The following is a 16557-nucleotide window of genomic DNA, read 5'->3' as shown; positions in this document are numbered from 1 at the left end:
GGTCCAGCCAATCAAACCACTCTACGTTTCTAGAAACTTAGGGTGTGCTTAACGTCAGATGTGGGATGGAGAAAAACTACTAAGATGTCAGGTAAACGTTGGAGCAGATAGAGGTAATCAAGTCATTTACTTCAAAAGAGGACACATTAGATTCTTCAGGGTTGGTGTGACAAACTATCCCGACCGATCTCCGTGGTGGTGAATACATCACTTTGTTGCTCGGATTTGTCTTGGTGCTGTCCGACTGCATGCATGCAGACATCGTTTTAAAGACAACCATCGATTCTGCCTCACAACTGAGCTCCGTCTACGAGTCGTGGCCAGACTATACATATTTCATATAGGATGGTTTACCAGGCTAAAGAGTGGATAAAGAGCTTGATTTGGTCGATTAGGAGTCCAACTGATGCTGAAACAGGTTTATTTCATGAGCTGCTGCTGTTTATTTCACTAATTAAACCCATGAAGGTTTCAATGATTCAAGCCCTTTTGGACAAATTCAATAATGTGACTACAATTAATATTTCAACCTTAGGAAAGAGTCAGAAAACCCCATTAGGGAAGTTTAACCCAGTAAAAAGCTGGTGCATTAAGATTTCAACTCCACAAAGATGCTTGTTCTGCAGAGAAGCAGCGTTTGCCAGAGAGCTGGTCTAGATCTGCTATCACTGGTTTCCAGCATTAAAACAGAAGCAGTGTCTAAACACCACTGATGTGTGGGCAAAGGAGCCGAATGTAAGACATAAAGACAAATTACCACAAGAACCATTCAAAATAAAAACCCTTTTAATGCAAAACCTGCAGTAAAATCAGCTAAATGCATTTATGGGGTTTAAAAAGTTTTGAAGGAAAGTTTCCCAGCTCAGTCACACCTGAATGAGGCTTTTGGCAGAGAACTGCAGGTCAGACAGGAATGTTAGGTACAGGTGTTCTCAGGCTGGACCCCAGAAAATCCACCAGTCTGCAGAAAGAGTTTGGAAAAAGAATTAACCAAATCTAATTTCTAAAACAAATGGAAAGTTGTTCTGCAACTTAAACATGATGTGACGCTTCTGTTGGTCCACCAGCTGAACCATGAAGCCAATTGAAACGTTGTGTCGTAATGGCTGTAATAAAGTCCCAGGAGGACGCTTCCGTCATTCAATGAGAAAATGCTTAAGTCCTTCAAGCCTTAATTTGCTTATTATTCCAACGCCACTTCTTAAAATTCCTCCCAAAACCAGCAGCTGTCGTGGGAAACCAGAGCCTCCAGCAGCCTGAAGACGTTCCCAGACCGGATCCTGGTCTGAATACGAAGACTGAGATATGGTGTTGATTTTTGGATCCATCAGAAACGATGATGATGCAAGAGAAGAAAAGGACTTCTGATCAACATTCAGAAGATAAAAATAAAGTCTGAGTAAAATGATTTCCATTCTCCAAAGATCAGGAGGCGACAGGTCCAGGAGGGAAATCTCAGACATCTTTCCTCAGTAAAAATTTCCCAACTCCTTCTGGAGGATTCCAAGGCATTCCCGCACCAGGATGGATGTATTATAATCATCAGGCTTTCCTTCCAGTGGGAAAACCTCCAACCAGTTCAGCTGACTGAGCTTCATCCAGGTGTCAGAGCTCCTCACCTGAACTTTCAACGTTTTGCCTGAGGACGACTCTGGATCTTAATCAGAATCTGAAAGATCACGCCCAAGGGTAGGATGGATCAGCTCCTTCATCCACAAAACTGACCAGATCAACACCATTTTTACTGCAGAGGAACGTACCTTATGGAGAAACGATGATGTGAGCAACATCCGCCCAGATACCGAAGTAGTGCAAACCCATTGGTTTGCATGTAAAGTTTGTTGCTACTGGCCGTTTAATTAAAATTTTTACCACTGAAAAATGTATGTGCATGGTTTTGGAAGATGTTGTGCCATTTGCTGTTGTCCAAACAACTGAAAAATAAATCAAATTTGTGGCTGCAAAGGCGATGTTTAGAACATGCACCTCGGAGCATAAAGAGTGTAGCTGCGAGTGTCGATACGGTTTTCATTGCCTCTCCAGAGATGAGGAATCCAGAAGGATGTGGCTGGAAAACCACCACAAGTTTTATATGTGCCTTTGTTTAATTGTGTTGTGAAAAACCTAGAGGGGAATACCCACATCTTACGTTGTTGTTGGGATATGACAAACCTCTGCGGTAGAGAAGCCGGGTAGTAAGACCATTTAACAGCAGTCTCATGAGAACAGGTAAGATTTCTTGTGTTCAACTTTCTGAATAGTTATAATGCAACTCTGAATAGTTATAATGCAACTCTGAATAGTTATAATGCAACTCTGAATAGTTATAATGCAACTCTGAATAGTTATAATGCAACTCTGAATAGTTATAATGCAACATGCATTGAGACTGCTGTTATTACCCTGCAAGAGCCATCCTGATGCAGAAGCTAAAACCCAGGCTTGGTGACGAGGGATTTAAGGCTTTGACTCAGCTCTACATCTGTTTATATACAAGATTGTGTCCCACCGCTTTCAACAAAACACGACCAACCTTCTTACAATGCAGGTACTGATTAGCTCCAGAACTTAAGATTATTTATTGCATCGCTGTAGCCAACTAGCTAAAAATGCTACAGTGTGTTAGCTCCCACCCCTCTGCTGCAATAGATAAAGGACTGTAAAGGTATCCCATTTGAGCTGCGATAGCTGGTGTTAACATGTTTTCTGTCTCTACAAGCCCATAAGATTATTTGCGTGAAGGGATTGCATCATCTCAATGTAAACGAATGCGGACTGGAAGTTGCCCGCATCAAAGCCTCACAGGCCGTAAGAATAACTGATCAACAATCAGGTCTGACTTTAGAGGAATTCACAACAAATCAGGTAAAACCAGCTATGTTTTTTTTTTCCCTGAAGGTACCCAAACGCCTCTTGGAGCAGGTCTGAGGTTATGTGAAACCACCTCTTCATGGCCACAAAGCGCTCCAGATCACTGCAGCCAATCAGTGGATTTGCTTACAGACGTCTCCGTGACAACAGGTGGAATGTGCTTTACTCCTCCGACCTTGAGAAGCTTTTCACTGTTATCAATCACTCCTCCATGCCTGTGTGTGTGTGTTTTCATTATAGTAACAGGGAAAACAAAGTGACTGAAGAGTTTCAGCTCATTCTAGTTTCTGTGAAAGAGATTCTGCCTTCATTTTCAACAAAAATGACTCGCCTCAGCTGAGAGAAAAAAATAATTCTACAAAAGGTTCAGGAATGACTTGTCACACAAGGGAGAGAATTTAGATCTGCACAAAAAAAAATAAAGGGACAAAATGCAAACTAATGGAAACACATCTCACGGAATCTCTGAAAAAGAAATCACACACACACACACACACACACACACACACACACACACACACACACACACACACACACACACACACACACACACACACACACACACACACACACACACACACACACACACACACACACACACACACACACACACACACACACACACACACACACACACACACACACACACACACACACACACACACACACACACACACACACACACACACACACACACACACACACACACACACACACACACACACACACACACACACACACACACACACACACACACACACACACACTTTATTGTTCTCTCATAACTTGATTTCTGGAGAGGAATTCCTTTCAAACCAGAGTTTACTTTTCCTACTCCTTCGAAGTGACCTTAAACACCTCATTTTTAATCCAGGCTAATCTCCCATCTCTGTCGAGTTGACCCTTGCACATTTTTTCGTGAGCTTTTTAAGCACCAGAACAAGCACATTTATAATAACACATCCTGATAAAAACTCTTGACCAAGTCGTGTAAAAATCGTAAGGAAAAGTAATAAAATAAAAAGTCATGCCAGTTTTAGAATATGTTTGCAGAAGGTTTAGATTTCCCAGCAGTGACATCAGGCAGTCCTTTCCCACACCTCATCCGGCTCCACCCTTCTACTCTACCCTTCCCCTCACGGAGGTGAAATATCCAAAACGGGAAGTGTCCCAGCATGCCCAGTTACAGACCTGGAGAATCACAGAAAAGATGTTCCACTTGTTACAGTAAATTCCCAGAATCAGACGGACCTCTAGTCAGAACGAAGCCACGCCCTTCAGAAAACCTCTCCAACATGTTTTATCCGAGACAGTTTAACAACATCTGCAGGATCAAAATGTAAAAAGTGTTGTGACCGATGACTGGTGAGTTTAAATGCATCAGGAACTAAAGATAAAGTAATGAACACAGATGAACGTGTGAATACCTTATTCATAAGAGCAAATCACCCCCCTACCAGGGTCTTACTCAACCCACACTTTATTAAAACACGCCAAAAGGAGAAATCACCTGGCGGACCAAGAGAGAGGACGTGATGCTGACGTCTTCAGACTTTCTCCGGAGAAACAACCGGTTAACAAAAGCACACGCCAACATTGCAGAGGCTAAGCAGTCAGGAAGTGAGCCTTGATGGCCGCTCTCGTGGTCTGCCTGTATTGGTTTTGTTCTACATGTATTGCGTGTGCAACCTTGGACAGGCTGTGCTGCAGACACACATTTCTACGCTTCAGGTCTGGGGCATTGACAATAAAGTTGACCGATTCTGAAGCGTTTTCGGAAAGAGGAAAGCGGCTCTGAGATGTGTGGTTTCATATTGGCTCGTGAGTGGCTGAGCCAGCTGGAGATGTGTTGAGTCGGCTGCAGTCCATTCCACACAGCCATGTAATACGGTACCAGCAACGTCAGTGGGTGCCCATTAGCCGATGGGAATGGCTGATTAAAAAAAAAATGTATGACAGAGTTTTAACCTGAAGCGGGAGCAATAATGACCGTTTTAGACTGAATTTTAAAATTTTGACTAAGCCGCACTAAAATATAACAAGAAAAATATAAAGATAACAGATGAGCCAGTTGAGGTGGCTCGGGCATCTGGGAAGGATGCTTCTTGGACGCCTCTCTGATGAGGTTTTCCGGGTACATCCAACTGGGAGGAGACCCAAAGTAAAGACCCAGGACACGCTGGAGGGACTAGGTCTCTGCTGGCCAGGGAATGCCTCAGGATTCCCCAAGAAGAGCTGGCCCAAGTAGCTGGAGAGAGGGAAGTCTGGGCCTTCCTGCTTAGGCTGCTGCCCCTGTGACCCGACTCAACGCAAGCAGAAGAAAATGGATGGATGGATGGACTAAAAACCAAAACAACTGTTCATGTCTACAGCACTATTAGACACTCATTTATACAGTTGATTTGGGGGTGACTTACTCTTTTAGATAAGGTAAGGTCCAAATTTAAAATAAATATTCTTATAAAGACTAGAAAGACCACAATTCACTTATTAAAATGTAAATTATTTTTTAAGCGACCAAAAAAAATTCTCGTGTGTGTGTCCGTCCCACCCAGCCAGTCATTTCCTGATGTGGAAAAATAATTAGCCCCTCCCCAAAGCTCCTGGCTGCTGAACGCCCTCTGACCTCGTCTCCATTTCATCACTTTTCAGGCTCAGAGCTTGAAGTCAAACGTTTTTCCTCCTCAAATGAAAGACTGAAAATTCAGCAGATCTGAGGAGGAACCAGCCGCTGTGGTCTCAGAACCTTTAGGCCGCCGAGCCTCTGGAACAGACGAGGCGTTGGTTTGGCTGAGACTCATTTAGCTCCATCTCAGATGTTTCAGGTCTTCAGATTAGAGATCAGCCTGAAACACAGCTACTGTTCTGGTGAAAAACAAAAAAAAATAATAACGCACTCTAATCCAGAACAGTTCTGTTCTCTTTATCGGGTTTGCTTGTGGCTACTGAACTGATCTTAAATGTTTTACCGCCATCTTTTAACTCCCTCTGAGGACCAGAGCCACCCAACTGATCCAGACTTCCTAAACTTTGTGTTTTTTTTTGTAATCACCAAATGCATTCTATTCTTGTTTAATTTTTTTTTTTTTTTTTTTGCTGCACTTTGATCCAAGTTTGACTTAATTTCACACCAAGAAAACCTGCTGGAGAAGATTCAGGAATCTCAAGACACACCTGGATTAGTCTACAGGCAACTACAGGTAGATGATGAAGTCATGTGAAAAGCACTGCAGGTTACTCATAAGAAAGTGACTTGTTGACTGAAGGTAGATCTGTTTAAACACAGAACGAGGCTGCATTCACCGTCAAGACGTGTTCTGAACAGCAGGGTTTGCTTCCATTGAATCTGTGGGTCTGCATCATTTACAGGTGGGCATGTGCACAAATTTAATGTCCGACACTTCACAGGAAACCTCAGGGTTGGGAGTAAAAATGGGATTATGCAGCAGCTGGTGCATTTAAGGATCAACAGAAACCAGACAGCAACTCTGCGGCACAATGTCAATTTTTAAACAATAAACTGGATGCTTATTTTGATTTTAACCCAAATAAACTCATCATTGCTTTCTGTGATCCAATAGACCAGCAAACAAGGAAAAAAAAAAGGAGCCAGCCCCAAAAAAAGGAGGATGGGGCCCATGGCTTTTGTTTGTTCTTAAACTCTTACAGGACGAGTTGGAGCAAATCTGGTCCTCAGAGGCTCATGAAGATCAGAAGCGTTTGCCTAAAATGATGGATGTTGGGGATGTGCATGGGAGAAACATGAGAAAATATTCTCACAAAAACACAAACAGAAGACTCTGGGAGCTCCTATTGGCTTGCAGGTGGCAGCGAGAGGGGAAAACATCAGGAAAGGTCAATAAGAGGGAATTTTAAAACAAAACGTTCTGTTAAAAAGAGACAAGTCTGATCTAAACATTCTATGATGCTGACAAAGCTTCACCTCCAACATTTGTTCATAAACACACCAGAGAAAACCAAACACTCTTTGAATATCTAAAGAATGCAGCATCATTAAGACTTCAGTCCTGACAGACGTGCATCGACCTGCACTGCCGAGTTTAATCCCCAAAACTCTAGACTGCAGCAACAACCTGGACAGAAAATCTCTAATCCCATTTTACTCATTAAGAGCACCTGCAGAATTTGGTTTTCCACCATAAGACTGAAATAAAAATGTCCTTAAAAGCGACAAAATTAAAAAGCCAGATCAGGGAGTCCTCTGGCTGTGGGAAAGCTGCTCAGCAGGACTTTCTATCCAAAACAAGTTAAAGTCCATTTGAAAATGTGTCCCCCTCAACAGTGTTTTAGACAGCAGTCCATGAACGCATCATTCCCTGTGAATGCTGGGAGATGGATCATTTCTTCTGTTAAACTTCTACAGACATTTTTCAAAGACTGACTTATCTTTATGAACCTTGTCATTTTATTAATTTGTCCCATTAGTTGAAATCTTGGCACGTAGGCCAAAACAAGTACAAGATAGTGAAAATGTCATTTTTAACTGACACAAGAAATCAAATTAGACGTTTTCTCATAATTTATGTATTTATAATAAAATGATTATCTAATATGTTTAACCAAAGCAAAAAGGAAGCTTCACGTTTATAATAAACCGTCCTGTGTGGAAAGTGTGTGACAAATTGCTTTGATAAAAATTTAAATTTGAATATAAAACCAAAATTACGATGAAAAAAAGAGTAAAGCTCAAGAGCCAAACATCAAATATATTTAGCTAACTTGGGCCTTCAGTTTGGAGAAATGCTCATCATTATTTCCACTTATAAAAGTCTAGCTATTCGAGTAAATCTCTTAAAAGATAAGTTAAAAGTTTATTTTTCTACATGCGATGAGCTTCAGTTCACCATTTATGGTTAAAAAAAATCCTGGAGACTGAAGAGAACGCTTGGAAAACAACTCCTGATTGTTGCCTTTATTCCAAACTCCCAAGTAAAGCCTTTGGTTTTAAAAGGCAGTCGGAAATGTGGACACATTCGGGTACAAATCCACTAAATGATCAGTTTTGAATGTTAAGATGTTTAGATTTTAAACTTCGGCGTCATTTGCCGTAGTGTGAAGTGCTTAAACCCCCGGATAAAGTCTGACTCTGGAATTTGGACATTTGTTTCGGTTCGGACTCACCTATGGAAACCAGCTTGATGTTCTCCCGCTCCAGAAACTCCAGAGCCACCGACACGTTCTCCAGCTTCATCTGCCTGAAGTTGGGCCTGGAGTGATATTTCCTGTACATGTTCTTCTGGCTCAGGACCTCCAGGAGGGCAATGAGGCGGAGGCCGTCGCCCAGGTCCAGCTGCAGGTCCGCGATCCGTTTGTTGACGCACTTCAGGTGCTCGTTGATCCAGCGCGTGAAGGTGTTCTGCTGGATCTTTTTCCACGGAGCGTCCTCCGCCAGGTCCTTCTCGGTGACCGGCATCTTTCACCGCTCCTCTCAGCAATTTTCCTGTAACGGTTCTTGTTCAAACGGAGGCAAATAGTGGTGGAAACTGGGCCGCTGACCGAGCTTTGTCTTCCCGCGGTGCTACCTCGGAGTCGCCTCAACTTAGTTTGAAGTTTTTCCTTCGACTCACCGAGACTTTAAACAACACTGCTGCGTTCATGTCAGCTCGGAATTCTCAGAACTATTCTTATTGGTTCAGACGTCAGCAAATTTTTACCCAGGCTGCCTCGTGGAGGTTTTTGTTGCTCTTAATAAATATGTAGTTGCTTTTTTCTTTTTAAGTTTCTAAATTTAAAAAAATTATGAATCAGATAGTCATTAAACCTTTCAAAAATTCTTTAACATGTTCTCCAAGAAAGAGATTTGTGTGAAAGTTACTTTACATTTCCAATTTAAATTGTTTCTAAAATATGTTAATTTAATAATAATCTGCCAGTCTGTTTTTTCCTTGCTTTTTAGGCCAGTCAAGAGCAAGATTCTCCTGGCAAGAGGTCAAAGGTCAAGCTTTATCACTATGCCGCTCACTTTATCAGCAGACAAACTAAAATCATGTCACAGAGTTAGATATTATTTTAATGAGTTAAGTTATGAGACAAATCCCAAAGAATATGAAAGCATTTGACAAATTCTAGGTTTAATAAATTTAGCAGATTATGGTTGATTTACTTTTCACAGTGAAATCTGTTAAAAAATAAATCTTAGATTTTATGTGTGTGTGTGTGTGTGTAATCCCTTGACATGTTTGGACCTAATAAAGATGAGATCATCCTCCGTCTGAGTGATTGATGGGAGTTTGTATGTCGAGACACTCGGCCTGATGTCTGAGGACAAACACACCCATTCATGTCTGGACCTGAAATCATCTCAGGATTTCTTCATCAAGTCACCAGAACAAATTCTGTGGTTCAGACGGTGACAGATGGTGGAGATGACTAATGACATCAGACGCAACAGGTAAAATATTACAAAGCACCTCTGTACGAGGAGACACAAACAATAAAAGCATAATTATTGTTAAATTTGAAGCAAATCTACGATTTTTCTGTATTTTTCACTGAACGTTGCTGCAGCTAATATGATAAAACAAAAGAAAAACCAGTCACATTAGTGTCAGTCTAAAAATACTAATTTATTCAAAAACACGTGTGACTGCTCGGTTTTAATGACCTTTGCAAGGCAGATGCTTTATTTCAATACATGAAACACTTTAATCAGATTTATAAATTTTTATTTTTTATTTTATAATCACAACTGTTCATCTGTTTTTTTAAAACACCAACTTTGAAGTTAACATAATTTTTTATCCTCTTAAATAAAAAATCGTTTTAATGTAGATTTTTATTTTAATCACCATTTTACCAAAAACAGATCTATTCTTTGCTCTTTTTTAGTGTAACTAATGTACTGAAAAAAAACATAAGTTACATTAGTTTAGAAAAATATTGACAATTACAACTTTTTGCTCAAGTCCAAAAAAAACTTTTACTATTCCTAAATATTACTTATTTTTTACTGTTTAGTAATATTTTACGGCTAAAAACCAAAGTTTTAAAAAGTCCTCTCTTAACCGGATACACTTGCATCAGAATGAGGTTTTTAAACATGGCTGATGTCTTCCCATTGGCTTAAATCTAGATTATTAAATCTTTCCAGGTAAAAATCTGAGCAGCTTAGAAAAAACTCCCCTAAAGAGAAGAACCACTTCCTGTGTGTGTGATAGAAGAGGCTGGAGGTCGGTGTGGTGGGTCAGCTTGCTACAACTTTAATCCAAATGTTTCTCTGCATATTCATTACATCATTTCCTCTACACATACTCCCACTCCAACCCCTCCCCAATCAGATCTCTAAACAACTTTAACAAAATAAGTCTAGGTGCACATCATTCAATAACATTTTATTTTACAATTCTCTCTGCACTTTAGTGTTTTTTTTTCTCTTTTGTTCGCTGTCATTTATTATTATTATAATTATTATTCTTTTTAAACACTGAGACGAGACAGAGTACACAGACGATGACAAACGCTGCTCAAGAGTCCAAATGTGTGAACCGACACACACACAGCTCGTTAAGATTAAAGTCCGTTAAAAAAACATCTTTCAACAGAGGCCTGAAGAGTTTGAGTTGATCCCGTTTAGCTCTTATGTCTACTCTGGAAGAAAACAAAAAAATTCTGACATTTGAAGGGAAAAAGCTTCAAGGAAGACTGAAATGAGCGAAGTCGATGAGTGAGGCACCGAAAACAAACCATTTGGTTCATGTGAGGTGGGATGGATGACAACATTCAGAAAACTGATGAGGGTTGTTTGATCAGGAGTGGTTTTCTGTGATTACTCTGGAGTTATCCTAAGCCTTGCTCATTAACATGGCAGCAGGGGAGAGTCCATTTCACTTTTTCCACTCAGCATTTAAGCTAGTGTGTCCAAACAAAAAGGTCCAGAGGAGTCAATTCATTTCTGACTCTTAAAAATGATAAATGACTCACCCACTCATTTATTTTCACCATCATCCTCTGTGATATTTTAATATATGTCAAGAAAATGTGCTTTTTCTTGCTTTTAAAGCTAAAGGTTGAAAGAAGTGTTACTTTTTTGTCTCATAAGACAATAATCTGAATATTTTTATGTTAAGATTAAAAAACCTTCACACGTTACCAATCAATGTTGGAACAACTGGACTCCAGTTGATGAACAAGGTGAATTGAAGGAACTGAAAAGGTCTAAAAAGACAAAAACATGCCATTAAAGATCACCATCCTTCTAACTCGTAACACCAACAGGCCTCAGTCAAATATTCCAAGTGTGTGAGATCAAGTGGTCACACCTAAACTGTGGTGTTTGTACATCAGAAGCACTTTAAACATGTTTTCTGTGCCCCTAAGCTGAAGAATAAAGGGGAAAAAAATCTACTTTTCTTTTATTTTACTTCAAGTTTCAACCCTGAAAAAGAACGTAAAAAAATAAAAACAGTTCGCCTGGTCTAGTGGAGCAGAAGAGCTCTGAGCAGAACCAGACTTCCCGAAGCCGCCGGCGTTTCCAGCAGACGGTTACTGATGAAGACTAACCAGCAGCCTGGGTTCATGTCTAAACGATGTGGGTGTCCCTTCTCTTGCGTTTGAATGAACAGATGAGTGCTCCGATTAACCTCGGTACTGGTAAATAAAAACTACTTTACCAGAAGAGGAGAAACAGAATATGGAGGACTGAATCATTAAACTCGACGCATGTTTATATAAAGCAGGAAAACACAAAGAGCTGTTTCAACAACCCTGTGTTTAAGATGATGGCTGAATGTTTGACTGTGTGAGGCTGCTGGGAAACATCGAGTGGGTCCGTTTCAACGTCACATCGAGTCGTTTTATTTTTCTGTGTGAAGAAGCTCCCCCTGCTGAAGAACGCTTCTTTACTTGAAGAACAAAAACCCAAATTGCCCAACAACAACTCAGAGAATAAAAACGACAACAAAAATCCTCAGAAAGCAAAATAAACCAGGAAGTATCAGAGTCCTCTGTAGAAACCACAACCTTTATATTCCCTCTACAATTATTTACAATTAGACTTTATACAAGTAAAGCAGTGGTGCCATCCTCACAGCGCTCTGTGGGGTTCAGGTGGAGCTGCTCTTGGAGAAGTTAGGGTAGAGGACAGCGGCCGTCACAGCGACCATCACTGCGATGACCGGCATCCAGGGACTCCAGCCACTCTGTCGGAGAAGCAAACACGCAGAAAAAGAAAAAACAAATTAATCTACAAATCTTTCATCTGAATCAGATTAAAACCATGGCAGTTCTTCCTATGAAGCTACAGGATGAAAACTGTTGCTGTCTCAAACCTCCACCTGGTTTCCTACAGAAGCTTTCAGAAGGAGGATGAGAGGATTAATAATGTAAACAGAATAAGAAACACCCAGAGGTAGAGAAAAATTAATCAGATGAGACAACAGATGATATTTTCTCTTTGGGAATAGTTTTATTAAAAACAAAATAAAAGCACTGATTTCATTTACAAAATGAGATCTGGGTTAAACTTGGAAACTGATCTTTGAGCTTCAGTATAACATGAAACTTTGTTGGGGCTCAGAATGGTCCAGGAGGCCTGAAAATACCCTTCGCCAAGTATGGATCAAGGGTGCAAAAGGGGTGTGGTCAACTTCCGCACTTGAGGATCGAGACACCCTACACACTCTCACCCCTGGACTGGAACAGGCAATTGAAGGGCGCAAGTGTGGTAGTGTGAGTACTGGTATTGGGCCTAGCTTTAGCAGTAGCCATTTAAATTCAATTCAATTAAAAGTTTATTTATATAGCGCCAAATCACGACAATGTAGACAATGGCTATGTAACTCACGCTAGCATTGTTCTGAGGTTAGTATTACCACCACCAATATTTTTATTAGAGATGCACCGAAATGAAAATTCTTGGCTGAAACCAAAAATGAGGAAATCAAGGCCATAAACCGAAACCCCAAAAGGATTATGTCAATAATTAGAACCATAGCATTTATGGCTACGATGTGTACTAACCTCAATGAAATCAAGGCATTGCATTAAATCTATTACAAAACCATGAAAATATTTATTTAGCGCTGACATAACAATGCACAATATAAATTAAAACTAAAAATGTTTCACTTGACCACACTCATGTATACATTAAATAATAATAAGTTATAAATAAATAAAATAAGAAATTATAAATGTAAAGGTTTATAACTCAAATACCTGCTGAGGACTTTAAAATGAACCCTTTATGATCTAAAGTCACAATATTGCGTTTAATGAGCTACAGCTGCAAATATAATCCCTCATGAAGTAATTGCTTCACACCAGAAGATAGTGGAGATGTGAAACTTCAGTTTGAGCAACACTTTGGGTGTTTCTGTTGAAATTTTCAGAGTTTAAGAGGGAAAACCTCCCCCCATCAGGAGACTATCGACTGAGAAGGGAAGAGGAGGTGAGGAGCAAAGCTCACAGAGGGTGAATATTATTATATATTAATGAGGAGAAACTTACAGGTCTGTTCATTGTTGTCAAAGCTCTTTGTCGTAATGGCTGACTCTGATTCTGAGTAAAATTCATCCTCTGATGGAGATCTCATCCACTGAGGAAGAAAGTGGCGCTGCAGCTGAATGCAGCAACAGTCTGTGTGCTTCGTGAGAGTAAACGTGCTTCACACACATGATCCAAAGCTTTTTTTACCGTGTTCAGGACATGGTGGGTGTAGAAAGGTTGGTTAAAAACAAAACTAACAGTGACAGACGTAGTGGGAATGTAAAAGAAGAAGAAAAAGCCGGGCAGACGCGGTAGACGTGAAATCGAAAGTAAAGATGCGTCATGATTTATATGAATAGTGATAATAAAACAGCATTACTGTTTTTATGAAGCAAAGTACAAATTTCCACATGAGGGCGGAGCAAGATGAGCTAAAAAGGGGGTTCACCTGACGGCGTTTTATATATTGTTGAAGTTAAAGTGGGTTAGAACATATTAATTTAGGAGTGTGTGTCTAAGCTAAACCAGCTTTTCTCAAAACGAACCGTTTCTCTGGGGCCATTACAACATTACTAATTGATACAGGAAAGCATGATGGAGACAGCTCAGACTTTGGGGTACATCTGACACCCTACGTTGCCTTTACAACAACAACAATGTAAGAGTGATTTTTTTAAGCGACGGTTCAGGTTTTGTTGTCTGGATGAGATTAAACAACCCATGTAAGAATCATGAGTCAGAAAGCAAACTACGACGAGTCGCTGTAAACGGATGGAAATAAATAAGTAAAGCGTGTTTCCTAATAACCTCCAGGTATCTGCTGAAAGTCATCCAAGATCCTTCTTCATGAGAACTGATGAAAACAGACGGGCTGAATATGGTTTTTGTCCTTTTGGGACGTGTTCTGTCTTCCATATAATCACAGCTCAGGATCCAGCTCCACTAAAGCTTCATAAAAATCCGCCCGCACCTCTGCGTCTTCCAGGCTCCGCTCATTTATCGCGGATATGAGGAATGAATACGACTCAACTCTGTGTCGACCTTTGTTCAAACACACAACAGATGCGCTGCTGCTGCAGAAAACAGCGTTTCAGAAAACCACCACGATGTCATGACAAACACGAGATCTCTCCTCATCGAGGTGGTTATGACCATCGGAAAAGCAGCAAGTCGTTCACAATAAAAACAACATTTAATGTAATAAAAGAAAAAAAATAGATTTTTGGGACTGAAGGGGGGAAATTAAATGAAAGAGATAAGCAGCCTGAGGAGAAAAACAAATAATTAAAGACCAGCTTTTCCTTTACTGCAGAAACTGGACACACTGGATGAGACACTTTCAAAAAAGAGTGAACACGATGGACACATGAACCGGTTTAAACAAACCAAACCTGTAAGCAGGTAAATTAGGAGGAAACACAGCAAACAGCATGCAAGGAAATGCATTAAATGTAAAAACTGAAGCATCAAAACCTGAAGGAAGACAAAGAGAAAACTGAGGAGTGTTTGAGGCAGGATGGTAGGAGTAGTTAGAAACAGAAGATCAGTCCGAGTTTAACCTCACAGCTACAGGGACATTAAAACTAGTTTATGTTCTAGTAGGTTTAATTCTCATGTATATATTATTTTTTATGGAGGCATAGAAACTAAAACACAAACCAACAAATTTGGCTTTGGTCTTTTTAAAGTCTATAAAAAAGGGAAAATCAGCAGAAAATCGTCTCATTCGTCACCCACTGATTTTCTGACCAGGGTAAGATGAAATGCTGACGCTACAAAAATCATTTAGGCTGTAAGAAACGATTACTTGGATATATATTTGTCATATTAAATCCATGTTTTTTAATCTTATCATCATAATAATGAATAACAGGCTCCACCTGGATCACCACCTGTCCTGCGTATCTAGAGCCTTAAGAGTCCATCGGATCTGTCTACAGGCCTGGCACTTGAGATTAAATCGGCTTTGATTTATTACAAAGATTAGCTAAATATCTGTAAGATTAACTGAGTTTTGGGGCCATTAAATTTGGTGATGGCAGTTAGCCACAACGGCCATTTTTAAAGGTGCATGTGAGAATCTGACTGTAAATGAGATATTTTGTTTTCACTTTAGCGGCTCTGTGCACAGCAACGCCCGTCCCTCTTTTTTTATTTATTTATAATCAGAGAAGAAACAACAGAACAGACACAGAAGTGTGACTGATGAGCAGACAGACATGCAGTCAGAGCTGATCAAACCAGCAGACGAGGACCAGACGCATCCATGATGAAGACAATGTTCAGCCTGGAGGAGCGTGAGGAGGTGAAGGGAGCATCCTGCTAATCAGAAATCAGGGTTTCAATCCGCCAGTCTGGTTTTTCATACAAAAACAACATAAAAACACTAAACTTTAATAAACTTGATCTCAATGCTAACAGCTGAGGGAAATTATTTTCATTTTTGCTGTTTGTGGAAAATATGGACTAAACCAGATCTTAAATCTTACCAGATTATGTTACAATAGTCTGGACAGAAGAGTAAATCTCTTCATTGGTTTTAGATTAGAAAATAGAAAAAGATCTTCAGAAAAACTTAGTTACGCATTAACTGTAATAAATCTGTGTTTTGCTCTGTGTTTTAGATAAGTTGACCACAGAAAACCTGAGGGTGTTTGGATACATTTCTCAGGAGTGCTGACAGTCAGAAGATCAGGACCAGAGTCTGACTGTCATTTTAATCTGTAACCCCGAATTCCTCCCAGAACAGGGCATCAGCTTCACCTCCATCATCACTCCTTCCAGAGACGACAGACAAGTGGCAGCAGCAGAGACAGATTGATGTCATGTCGGTGTGTACCTTTCTACCATAACTGGCCGAAACACCAGTAGAGCAGAGCCAGGACAAGGCCCATGAATATGGCTTGGACAGGCTGCAATATGGATGGCTAGAGGGAGGAGGGAGGGATAAGAAAAAATAAATAAAAATCAGCTGGCAAATTAACCAAAAACAAACACAGAGGATGGAGCAGCTAGAGGAGGCAGGAGGAAGGAAGAGGAGGACAGAGAGCAGGTGACTTTCACGGCTCTTTAAAGAAAAAAAATCATGAATTTAACAAATGAAGAGAACAAAAAGCTGAGAGCAGAGAGAAAAAAGAAAAGCAGGAGTAAAAAAGGCAAAAGAAAACAGAAGCTGCTCCGCCTCATTGAGTCATTGGTTTAAGTTTCTGACAGGTTATTGATCAGGTTGGGTATCAGACA

General features: G+C 40.3%; 2 protein-coding genes across 13 annotated transcripts in view; both read right to left on the bottom strand.

Moving 5' to 3' along the window:
• flnbl (filamin B, like) overlaps positions 1-8433 on the bottom strand; it is a 43447-nt gene extending 35014 nt beyond the window's left edge. For both annotated transcript variants that reach the window (XM_015958676.3, XM_015958677.3), the window contains exon 1: positions 8014-8433. In XM_015958676.3, coding sequence (XP_015814162.3) covers positions 8014-8305 — 292 coding nt within the window. In that variant the 5' untranslated portion in view covers positions 8306-8433. The remainder of the gene's footprint in view (positions 1-8013) is intronic.
• A 3228-nt stretch (positions 8434-11661) lies between these two features.
• slmapa (sarcolemma associated protein a) overlaps positions 11662-16557 on the bottom strand; it is a 66514-nt gene continuing 61618 nt past the window's right edge. For 8 of the 11 annotated variants that reach the window (XM_070549463.1, XM_070549465.1, XM_070549466.1 and 5 more), the window contains one exon: positions 11662-12029. In XM_070549463.1, the coding sequence (XP_070405564.1) occupies positions 11934-12029 (96 nt within the window). In that variant the 3' untranslated portion in view covers positions 11662-11933. Of the gene's footprint in view, positions 12030-16156; positions 16245-16557 lie in introns of all 11 variants that reach the window. The other 3 variants (XM_070549464.1, XM_070549473.1, XM_070549472.1) reach the window with 2 other exon arrangements.

This window comes from Nothobranchius furzeri, chromosome 3, assembly GCF_043380555.1.
Source record: "Nothobranchius furzeri strain GRZ-AD chromosome 3, NfurGRZ-RIMD1, whole genome shotgun sequence".
Classification (NCBI taxonomy): Eukaryota; Metazoa; Chordata; class Actinopteri; order Cyprinodontiformes; family Nothobranchiidae; genus Nothobranchius; species Nothobranchius furzeri.
This window is presented reverse-complemented; position numbering and strand designations above follow the sequence as displayed.